The 12181-nt window shown below is 38.3% G+C and overlaps 1 protein-coding gene across 1 annotated transcript in view; it reads right to left on the bottom strand.

Moving 5' to 3' along the window:
- The window catches only part of LOC149149237 (alpha-glucan phosphorylase, H isozyme-like), a 319983-nt gene that overhangs the window by 119420 nt on the left and 188382 nt on the right, over window positions 1–12181 (bottom strand). The window contains exons 9-11 of the mRNA XM_089440496.1: window positions 1786–1970; window positions 1501–1618; window positions 1211–1342 (exon numbers count right to left, since the gene is read on the bottom strand). Coding sequence (XP_089296622.1) covers window positions 1211–1342; window positions 1501–1618; window positions 1786–1970 — 435 coding nt within the window. The remainder of the gene's footprint in view (window positions 1–1210; window positions 1343–1500; window positions 1619–1785; window positions 1971–12181) is intronic.

Genomic DNA, 12181 nt, shown 5'->3' with positions numbered 1-12181 from the left:
AGGACCTCAAGGGACATCACGCTAGACATCACGGGAACAAGAGTACAATCAAGAGTAGTCAATCATCCAGCTTAGCCTGTGATCCATACTAGTATGCCCCAAAACATTAAATGGAAGCACATGATTACATAAATGGTTAGTGTACCTTCTGATACATCACCCACTTTCCTTCAAGAAGCATGCCAAATGGGAGAGAGCACTGAACAAAGCATAGGTGGAGAGCTTTAATGTAAGCTATCTATGAGTCATCATAGGGATGCTAGTTAGTTGGCTGTCCAATGGGTGGGAAATTTTCTCCTAGGGGTTACCCGGTTTTGGTGGGTAACAAGCAACAAGACCCTCACCAACATGCAAAGGCAAAAATGAAGTCAAAACCCTAAAACAAATAAACTTCATTCTACCACAAAAACATGCTCAAATTAGAGAGAATCCAATATACTATGTTTTGAGGATAAAGCATTCCTTAAGAGGGTGGTAATGTTATAAACATAAGAATACTATAAATAATAATAAATAAAATAATTTCATTTAATTTAATGAAAGGTCAAAGGGCACATACCCCTTCAACTCGTGACTAACCAATCCTGATTCCTTACGAGTACACCGTCACAAGGCACATTGTAATCCATCATTCTCATCAATCAATTATTATTTCAATATATTCTTTTGCAGAAATATTTTGTCATCATGTAATAAACAGTGACTGTTTACTACAGATAACTACATTTATAACCAGGAGACATTTAGATAGAGCATTCTAGGGTTACTTATAAAAAACAGTGGAATTAATTTGAAACTTGATATTTGTCTTAAGATTTTGAATATCAAATTATTTAATATAAAAAGAAATCATATTGTTTTCTTAAAGAAAAGAGAAGAAATTACATAATATGTGAAAAATTACACTTCAAAAAAAAATCCAAAAGTAACATCATCAGAGTATATGTTAAGCAACCTTAACAGCAAATCATAAATGTATTGTAAGTTGTAGAGTCGAATTCAAGAATATTCTAGTGTCACAAAAAACTTGAACTTTACAGTTTATGTAGGCAATGCTACTAAATAATTTACATGTAAACCAAAAATAACCTCCATGTAATGATAATGAGAGAACTGTGTAAAAAACAATATTCCATGCGACCAAGAAAATTTTATACAATTCATGAAATATACAAAATATTATAGCTTAGTTTAGAAGGGTAATGCTTACCGTATGTGACGATACCACACACAAATTTGCCATGCGCACAACAGACTTATGGGGATTTGAATCATCTATGATGCACATATTATTGAGTCTACTCTCCATATTAGGTTGAGAGGAGCGTATCATTTCAAGGAACTACATTACAACAAAAACAGATATAAGCCCTTAAATTCTAACAAATGTATACAATATCTTAACTAGAAGGCCTGTCTTGAACACACAAAATAAAATAAGATACTCATGTGAATTCAAATGAATGATCAAATTCATAACTTGGAAAAATATTAGCTCACCCGCTTGTTGATTTCCACTATTATCTCCATGTGACGAGGGAGGAGCTTAGCAATAAGAGCAACAGCCCACTTTTCCAAAGCTTCAGGAAGAACTGTGTGGTTGGTGTAGGCAATTGTTCTGAAAATTAGAGTAAAATATTAACTACCTTTGAATTTAATGTTCAACAAATTTACAAAAAAATTAAAAAAAAAAATACTAGGAAAATTTTCTCATATTATAAAATATTGGCTAATGAAATTAAAAAGCCACAATGGATCTAAAGGTTTGAACAGTTAACAGCTTGCCTTGATGTTACAGCCCATGCTTCATCCCATCCAAGTCCTTCTTGATCCATTAAGACCCGCATTAGCTCAGGAATAGCTAGAGTTGGGTGTGTATCATTCATTTGTATTGCAACCTTACTGGGAAAGTCTGACCATACAATATGCTCACTGTCATGTCTTCTCTCCTTGAATCTTGCTATTATGTCCTGCAAAGAATAAAGACGAAGTCAAAGATCGAGTATAATTACCTTAAAAAATGTTGATCATGGCAGAAAACCTATCACAAGCAAAGAAAAACAAATCAAAATATTATTGAAGACTGAAGATTGAAAACACCTAGGTCCACATTAATGAGAAATTAAAAATTAAACTTATTGGCAAGTGCAAAAAAGTGAACAGGGAATTAAAGAGGTTAACAAAAAGCAATCCCATCAAGTGATGGCACGATGTTCTCTCTATGAAGGGATTATAAGTCAATTTTACTTCAGCTTTGACTCAAATTAAGGTTCATCATACTTGGACTAGGATCTCTTCCTTTATAACATAGAATCTATGAAACCGGATTTGTCCAAAACCCTGGACAAATCGCGAATCGGACGAATCGGACACAATTCTGTCCTGACACGTGTCATGATGGCAGGACTCGTCGTGTCCTCTTGTGGCACGTCGTGTCCAGGGACGTGTTCTAAATTTGAAAGCGTGTCACGATTTTCCTGTCGAGTCCTGGTTTGCGGATTCGTTTTCGGATCTGCTGCTAGGTTAAAACTTAAAAGGGGCGTGTCTCTCCCAGTTGACGGCAAAGGATTCAGTCAGACTTCAGTGTATTTGGCAAAGCCGCAAAGGATTGCATCATTGCTTTGTCGCAGCGAGGAGCGGACAAACTGAATTTTGCTCGGATGTTTTGCGCCTGGTATTTTTAGTATTAGTTTCACGCATTGCCAATTATCGTGCATTTCATTAATTCTAGTTTCACTTGTTCTGGGGCATGCGGAACACACAATCAATCTATGGCATTAAACAATATTATTATTATTATTGATGGTTGAAGATTGCATTTTCACTTAAAACGAATTGTTTAAGAACAAGTTTAAATGCAAACATACATCTTGAAACAGAGACAACGGAAAAAATGACCTTAGATGTGCAGATATATGTATAGAGGGTTTTGCATACATGTATTATTTTAAAATAACATACTTCCTCTTAGCACATTCCAGCGGGAATATGCTTTCCCAATTCGGGGAACGTTACAGTGAAGTGTAACCGGTTTAAAACAAGGAATATAAGATCATTTTTTTATGTTTATCATTTATGTTTATGTGACTTCAGCATGTTTATCATTTATGTTTATGTGACTAGTACCACTGACATTTATTTGAATTTTGTATATACTATGCATGCTAATAGCTATAGATGAAGAATGAAGATTTATGTTTGAACTTTGAAATCAATAAATTTGTATCATTAATTAAAATTTGTATAAGAAATATGCTAATATCTAATTTTTAATGTATATATATATATATATATATATATTTTTAAATATATTATAAATTTATATATATATATATATATATATATATTTTTAATAAAATAATATATAACGTGTCCTAACGTGTCCTGTTCCGGGGGTCAGCGTGTCCCGAATCCGACACCACGAATCCCGAATCCTACGTGTCCCGAATCCCCGTGTCAGGTGACTTAGCATAGAATTGATTCTCAATTGACATTAAAATGTTTGACAATGATCATATATTCATGGTGTTTATATGGATCTTGTTAGTTTGGCAGCTCAGTGACAAATTCCAATCATTGGACGACATTACTTTTTTCTGAGAGGACCAAAATCGACCTTTGAAGCACTAAATTTGGATACAAAAAAAATGTATTTTTGAAGTCAAGCCCACAAGTATAAAAATTGTCAAGATCGGCCTAAGGACAAATTGCCCCTTCTCCAATGCACATAAATACAAGTGACCTCAAGCTCATTTGGACATCAACATAACACATCATCTCTTCTTTTCTCTGAAATTTGAATGGTTCATAAAGGTCTGAGGTGGCTTTCATTTCACATGTGCAAGGGTCCAAGGAGACATTTTCTGCATTGACTTTTCAGCTCCAAGGTTTAACTTCAGTTTGACCGAGTTTGACTTCATCATTTGACTTGGTTTGACTGGAAAAATTCCGATTTCTTCAGGCCGAGTTGACTGCCACAAAAACCGAGATGATCTGGGTTGTTTCACTAGCATTGACTTCAGGGTTGACCACAGGTTTGACTGCAGAGAAGATTGCAGATTGACCGAGTTTGAGTGGGTGTTTTTGACCTGTTTTGGGTTGACATTGACCAGCGCTTGAGGCCACATTTATTGCTGATTTGACCGAGTTGTTCTGCTGAGTTGACCGTTGACTTTGTGGACTGGTTAGGGCACACTTTCACTGTTGTTGACTTGGACAGAACTGCAGATTGTAACAGTTGATCAGATTTGACTATTTCATCATTGTCACATTGAATCTTGGTTGGTTGATTAGTTGATAAGTCCAGCCTTTGACTTTGACTCTTGTTTATGGATTGGGCTCATTGTACTCTCTGCTGAACATTTTATGACAATCTAATAGAAGAAGAAATTTCAAAGGGTTTTCCCCCTTATGGGGTTTTTCCGTGGTCTTTGACCATGTTGACCATGCATATGTCAACAGTTCTAGGAAGCAGTGTACACAGCAATAGATAAAAAAAAATTGAAATCATTGTCATCATTGTCATCTCAAATTCTGCAATTTTATTATAAAAATGATTCTATTATGACTATGAAGCCATGTAAAAACACTTAGGTAAGCCTTTGATTCTCAACAAAGAGTTTCACTCTAGGGAGTTTTTAGCCTCCCTAATTATTTGTGTTTCTAAACATGAATAATTAGCAGAGTTTTTCTCCAAAGCATCCCCTAAAGCTAGAGTGTAATCCTCTGATAAGGTCTTAGTTGAGTCTTAGTGTTGTCGAGTCTATGTATTTTTATCATACTAGATCATGTGTCTTGTGTCACAGAATTTGGTTGAGTAAAAGGGGTCATATGTTTATTGTAAAATTCCCCTTCTATGGGTGATTATTGCAATATCTTGATGTAAAAGTGTTGTCTAGGAATTTTTTGGTGAATGGTTACTTATAATTAGAACACCATTGCCAAAGTATTTTTAGACCCACTTAGAGGGTGGAAAAATATGTGTAATCCCCTCTTGAGTCTTTTATTTAATTTTCTAGTAAAAATAAAAAATAAAATTAGCTAGAAATTTGTTGGCATTATGACTAATGTGTTGTCTTTGATGGCAACCTACTTGATGAGTTGTCTTTTGATGGCAACCTACTTAATGAACATGTCAACATAATGGTAGCAAGATGAGTATTCAGATCAATACAGATGTGACAGAAAGGGAATATCAGTTCAAAGACAAAGGAATGATAAAGAGGACGTTTGAAGAAGTATACGCGAGTTCTGTAAAGCAAAGTCACGTACACACGCGGGTATGAAGAAGAAAAGGCGCGTACAGTTTCCGCACCATGGTATTCTAAATACCAAGGATCTTTACCATGGTATTGACCCATAGTATTGAGCCCAGCAACGGATATTTGATCCTGTTAAAGAATGCCATCGGCATTAGTATGGTTTTGACCTGTGGTATTGGATAAAAGCTAAGCTATATAAGGAGATGAAGATCAAAGAACTTGGTGTGTGCAAGTGATGAATATTTTTATGAATAATTAGATTTGAAGCAAGTGTGCATGTATGGAGTATTAATGAATTGGTTGATCTGAAACTAAGTATGTGCCTAGGAATTTGATGATGGATTAGATCCAATAGATCTAAAATGACTATAGTGATAATGGATTGATTTGATCTGTAATATTTATGTCTGGCGCATGTTTTATTATGTATGTTGAGAGATGGGTTTGTTCTGAAGGTCTGATGTGCAGCGAAGCTATAAGTCAATAGTTGCAAACTTGTACGTGGGTTTAATAACTTTAAAGGCATGTAAATACGTGGATTTAATGTTGGTAAGTCGCGTATCGATTCTGCACTTTAGACAGATCAGTATGCGGGTTTGATTCTTGAAAAGCACGCATACACATGGAAATGTTTTGGGGAAAGCGCATATATAAGTTAGGGTTTTGCTAAATTAGATGCCTGATCAGTGTAATCAGCCTTGCTATGTTTCTGTTGTCTGTCAATGAAGTCTTACTTGATGATCTGGGTTTAACAATGATGATTGAAGATGAATTGATTGATTGAAGAATGATGATGCTACTAGTTGTATGTGATTAAAGATCTATGATGGTTCTGTGATTATTTTAGAATGATTCAGTGGTTCAGGGTGTAACTCAGTGTTTGTTTCAGAATGACAGTGATTCAGTTTCAGGGTTCAATGTTTTGAGATCTGTATGCGGGTATGCTTCAAGGAAGTCGTGTATACACGTGGATTTGCTAAAGTAAAGTAGTGTATATATTCTGACATTTTATTGATCAGGGTTTTCAGTTGGTTCAGTGAGTTGATGCAGTGTTTGGGTTTAGTATTGGTATTCTGGTTACAGTGATCTAACTGCTTTGGTTGTTTGAGAATAAGTTGATTGATTTGGGTCTCAGTTGGTTCAGTGATTGGTTGATTCAGTTGGTTCAATGATTGAGTGATTTGTTGCAGTGATCAGTTTCAGTTTTGATATTTGGTATTGGGCTTAAATGATGGTAGTGGGTCCAGTCTGAAAATTTGATGAAAAGTGGCCTACAAGTTGTGATGTTTTGTATCAAGTGGATCTAGTGTGAAAATTTATGAAACGTGGTCCATGGAGGTGTTGAGGGTTGGAGCCTTTAGTGAGGAAGTCGAAGCTTCCTTCCAATGGTAGCTGGTAAATCAAATCAGGGAGGTAGGAGCTCCCTTCCGATGGGTGTCAGTAAATGAGATCAGGGGTTGGAGCTCCCTTCTAGTGGGTGCTGGAGAACGAGAAAAGGTTGTAGCCCTCTGCAGGTGGATGCCTGCGTTCTGGTATGAGTCTGCACCAGTACAAGATTGTAAGAAGTTTTTCATTATAATAAAAGATGAAGACAAAGACGACAGCAACAGTGATTTTTTCCCACATTGGGTTTCCACCTAAAAATCCTGGTGTTCATGTGTGTTGATGTGTTGCTTATGTGTGATGGTTTATTCTGTTCTTACTGCACATGGTTACCGTTTAATTAATGCCTAATGAAGTATTGATACACTGGTTCAAGTTAAACAAATGATGGATTAATTGAAAAAGTTAGTTAACTGGATATATGCTAGTTTTCTGCATAACATTCGCATACATACGCGGGTTTTCTTCATTATAGTTGAGAACATAATTGTGAATAAGAAATTGAAAGGTTTTAGTGAGTTTTAAAATATCGATTCACCCACCCTCCCCCCTCTCAATATTTTTCCCAACAATTGGTATCAGAGCAGGTCTTCAAGAAGAAGCTTGATCGCTTGAAGGAGATCCGACAAGATGATGGGAAAGAAGAAGACAGATCGAAGGAGGTCTTCAAAAAACTGTGATAGTGACATATCAGATTCAGTGATAGTATAGATGTCAGCAAATATTCAAGTCTGGGAGCACCTCGCTTTCTATTAAACAAGAATGAAGAAGACGGCATAAAAGAATTATCAGGTATGGGCTTTTGTTCTAACTGTGGTCCATTTCCTTGTCTATGCAATAATGATAGTGATGATGACAGTGAAGCAAGTGAACTTGAACTCAGGGGTAAAAGTGAAAGTAATCACTCTAAAGAGAAAACAAATTCAAAAATGATGCCTCTAGAAGCAAAAGATCAAGGCAAGTCAAAAACAATAGACAATGCTAATGTGCCTATGCTAAGCAAAGATAATTATCAACAATGGAAAGAAAAGATGAAGTCTAATATAATGAATCTTGATGTTTGGTATCTAGTATGCAATGGCTACACCAAGATTCCTCCATCAGACAAGGAAGTGCAAAAGAACAGTAAGGCTTTGAGTGACATCTTTTATAGCATACCTAATTCAACATTAAACAAGGTTATGCATTATACAATTGCAAAGCAAGTGTGGGATAAGCTACAAGCAATCCATGAAGAAATCCCAAAGGAAGATTCCTCATCAAGGGAACTACCAGGTAATCCTATCCCTAACAATGTGTCAAAAAATGAAACAACCTTTGTTATGTCAGATGGAGTTGTTGATTCAGAAGAAGACAAGTTAGAAGAAGTTTTTGATCTTAGAAAAAAACTTGATCTTGTTTGAAAAAGATTGTTAATCTTAAAGACAAGTTGTAGGCATATGATAACAAGGATCATACTAAATCAGTTAATGTTGCTATGGAATCTAAACAATATTGTGAACGTCTTGGAGCTGAGATCGTCTCTCTAAGCGCAGATCTTGAAAAATCAAATAAGCGGAATGAATAACTACTTCAACCATTTGAAGAACAAAAAAATGGGTTGAAAGATGAGATCCTCAAATTAAAGGAGAAAATGGAAGAAGGAAGAAGGGTTGAAGAAGGTATGAAGAAGAAGTATCAAAGGATGGAGGTTGAGGTAAACATTCTAAAAGGTAAATTAGAAGAAAAATATAAACATTTTTGATTTCAAGATAGTACTAAGATTTTGGATAATATTCTTAATAGTCAAAGGTCTCCTGCCATCAAATATGGTCTTGGTTTTCATGAAACTGTTAAAGGCGAATCTAGTTCACAAGTTGATGCAAGGAATTTAAAGGGTAACAATGCAAAGCCTGAAATGCTCAACAAAGAGATAAGAAGAATTTCAGAGTGAGCTTCTAGTGCAGAGAGAGGCAGTTCGACAGTGAGACTTTCGTCCAAGGCTGAGAATACATAACAAAGAGGCAGTCCAGCACCAGAGAGAGACAACACAGCTCCAGGAGGGTGATGCAGAGGCTAAAGAGTTGACAGTCACTTAGAGGCAGCACTAGGGTTTCTGTGAGACAGATCAGGCATCAGTTCAACAGATCGATTTCTGAGCCGGGAAGGCTCACTAGGAGGGTGACATAGCCCCTTGAGGAGGTGATGCAGTTCCAGCGCAGAGATGGGAGCAGCCATCGTTGTATAGCACTGGGGACAACGTTGTCACCTATGGGGTTTGTTCATCCAATTGTTGGATCCGCCAAAATATCTGTTTCTGGATAGAGGTACTTTTGTCGAGTTTATTCTCTGTTGGGTGAGCCCGATTTGGCACCCTACTTATATTCATAAATCTACTTAATAATAAAACTCTCATATGTGCTCCCTCTGTTTTCCCACACTGGGTTTTTCCGGGGACGTTTAGTCCAAAAATAAGTGTGTCCTTTGTGTGGTTGTCTCATTTATTTTTCAATACTTGATTTGTATATTGGTGTAGGCTATAGTGTATTTGCATTAATATTTTCTAAATAATTCTGAAAATAACTTGTTAAACTAAAGAACACAAGTAGGTAATGCAAATCAGTCTACTGCAGTAGGATTTCTTATTTGTTGGATTTAGAAATTTTCACATGATATCAAAGGGATTGCAGATCAAGGAGGATTGAAGCCATCAGCGAAAGGACAGAGGAAAAATCTATGCGTGAAGACAGTTGTCCCAAGAGACAACGCAGTTTCAGGCCAAGAAAATAAAGGAAGGGTGAAGCGGTCACCAAGGGAGGCTCACGCAGAGCTTGCATCAACGTGACTGGGTGACGTTGTTGCTGCAGAGGGCAGCGCAGTGGTTATTGGGCCAGCACGGAGATTGTTGAGTCTCGTTTTTTCGATTTTCGTAGCTAGAGGTGTAGTGCAGATTTCATCTGGAGTTGCTAGTGGGGTGTTGATTATGTTGGTGCAGAAGAGTACCTAGTGGCGCAGAAGCAAAGTAGAGGGAATCAGTTCCTCAGAAGATTTCTTGCCAAGAAATGTAGATCCAGTGTTGAGCAGCATCAAAGAGAGATCAGAGGGGTGGTTCGACAGTGGTTAGCAAAAGGATTTCCGTGAAGGAAATCGAAATTCAGAGGGAGCTTGTTCCTTAAAGGATTTCTAGTGCCAAAGAAATCCAAATCCGGGTTTTGTTGGGGTAGCAGCGAAAGAGGGAGAAGAGAGCAATTCGACATTCCATGGCAGAGATGGTAGCCACATCTTCAGGAGGGAGGTGCTGATTTGGAGTTGTAGTTCGAAAGAGCTACTGAAGGGCAGGATCCTTGGGATGCCCAAACTCTTGGATCACAAACGGCTACAGGAGCCCTTGATGAAAGTAGCAGAATGACAGGAGTCAGTTGGTGGGAGGGATGATGGAGCAATAGTGGCAGAGCTAGAGTGCCAAAGTCTGAAGCAGCGCAGTGGAGTGTTGCAGCAGTGCGGAAGGCATAGAGCAGATACAACAGCAGCGTAGTAGCATCAAAGGGTCAGCACAGATTAGCAACAGAGGTAGCTTCAGCGTCAAGGGGCATCCAGACTGAGCAACATCTCAGATTTTGGGTAACTTTTCAGTTGCTTACTTCTCAGCAATAGAGTTGAGTGCAGCAGTTAGTAGTGGCAGTGTTATGGGCAGCATGATGCAGCATATTGAGAGGGAGTTGTAGTACGGATGCAGCAGTGACAGTGGCAATGTCATGGGCAGCAATACAGATTGCAGCAGCGCAGTGGATGAAGGGTAGCAGGCCGAGCATCAACAGCGCAGAGGACCGATGTCGTGGATCAGTGTGATACTTCTGCTGGGAAGTATTGCTAGAGCACATTCCTCGCTAAGAAAGAGTGTTGATTTTTGGGTAGCATTGGATGTGCTCTAGCTCCGAAATTTTGTGGAGTAGCTAGAACACATGAGATATCCAAGACCCAGTAATCGTTTGGAGAAATTCCACCCGGAGTGCATGTTATTCAAATAATTAATTATTTTTAATGGTGCCTAAGTTAAAACCTAGGAAATTAAAATAATTAAAGTGAATTAATGTAAATATGGGTGAGAAGCTTCTAAGTGACAAGGATCAAGTCTAATTTAATCTTAGTCATTGATTAGAGATTAGATCACGGTCGTTGAGTTTTCAACAGGAAAAGTATAAAGGAAGGCCTTGGGTCAATTGGAGAACGCACACTGTGAGAGCAGCACTTGAGCTAGATCAAAATTCTGGGGCGTGGTTTGCTAAGAATTTCGAAGTGAGCTTCTAGTGCAGAGGAGCAGTTCGGTAGTGGGACTTTCGTCCAAGGCCGAGAATACATAACAAAGAGGCAGTTTAGCACCAGAGAGAGACAATGCAACTCCAAGAGGGTGACACAGAGGCTGGAGAGCTGACACAATCACTTAGAGGTAGTGTTGGGGTTTCTGTGAGGCAGAATGGGCATCAGTTCAGCAAATTGATTTCTGAGCTGAGAAGGTTCATTGGGAGGGTGATGCAATTCCAGCACAGAGTTGGAAGCAGCCATCGTTGTACAACACTAGCGACAACGTTGTCACCTGTGGGGTTTGTTCATCCAGTTGTTGGATCTGCCAAAATATGTGTCTCCGGATAGAGGTAATTTTGCCAGGTTTATTCTCTGTTGGGTGAGCCGGACTTGGCACCCCAGTTGTATTCAGAAATCTACTTAATAATAAAACCCTCATATCTGTTGCACCTGTTTTCCCACTGGGTTTTTTCGGAGACGTTTAGTCCAAAAATAAGTGTCCTTTGTGTGGTGTCTCATTTATTTTTCAGTACTTGATCTGTATATTGGTGTAGGCTGCAATGTATTTGCATTAATATTTTCTGAATAATTCTGCAAATAACTTGTTAAACTAAAGAACACAAGTAGGTAATGCAAATCAGTCTACTGCAGTAGGATTTCTGATTTGTTGGATTCAGAATTTTTCACAAGTAGGAGAAATATCATCAGTTGCTGCAGTAGGAATTCCAGTTTAGGAATTTTCACATGGTATCAGAGGTGCAGGTGAAGCAAGAAGATTGGAGCCAGTAGATCCAACACTGAGCAAAAGAGGGAAATCGAAAAGCTGCATGAGGCAGCAGTTCAAAACCCCAGAGGGTTTGTGCAGTTCTTAGCCGGAGGTCTGAAATTTCGAGGCAATCTCTCTCCAAGAGAGTCGATGAAGAGAACGGATTCCAGATCGAATTTTTGCTAGGGCAGAGGGAGCAGCCTCAGCATGAGGAGAGCTGGTGGGACGCAGATTTTCCTACAGGCAGTTTGCTAGGCAAAAAATCGTCCAAAGAAAGATGAGAAGCACTACTGAGGGAATTTCTTCCTCAGAGAATTCCTAGCCAAGGAATTCGAATTCTCTAGAGTTGAGCAGCACCAAGGGGCAGCAATTTTACTAGCTCCAGCAAGTAGTGCGTAGGCTAGCCCAGCAGTAGCACAGAGGAGAGAGGAGGTCATTCGACTTCACATTTTTGGAAGAAATGGCAACTAGTGGCTTGAGGGATCAAGAC

The sequence above is a fragment of the Pinus tabuliformis genome, chromosome 9 (assembly GCF_031772625.1).
Source record: "Pinus tabuliformis cultivar Carrire ecotype Pingquan chromosome 9, CPIR1, whole genome shotgun sequence".
Taxonomy (NCBI): domain Eukaryota; kingdom Viridiplantae; phylum Streptophyta; class Pinopsida; order Pinales; family Pinaceae; genus Pinus; species Pinus tabuliformis.
This window is presented reverse-complemented; position numbering and strand designations above follow the sequence as displayed.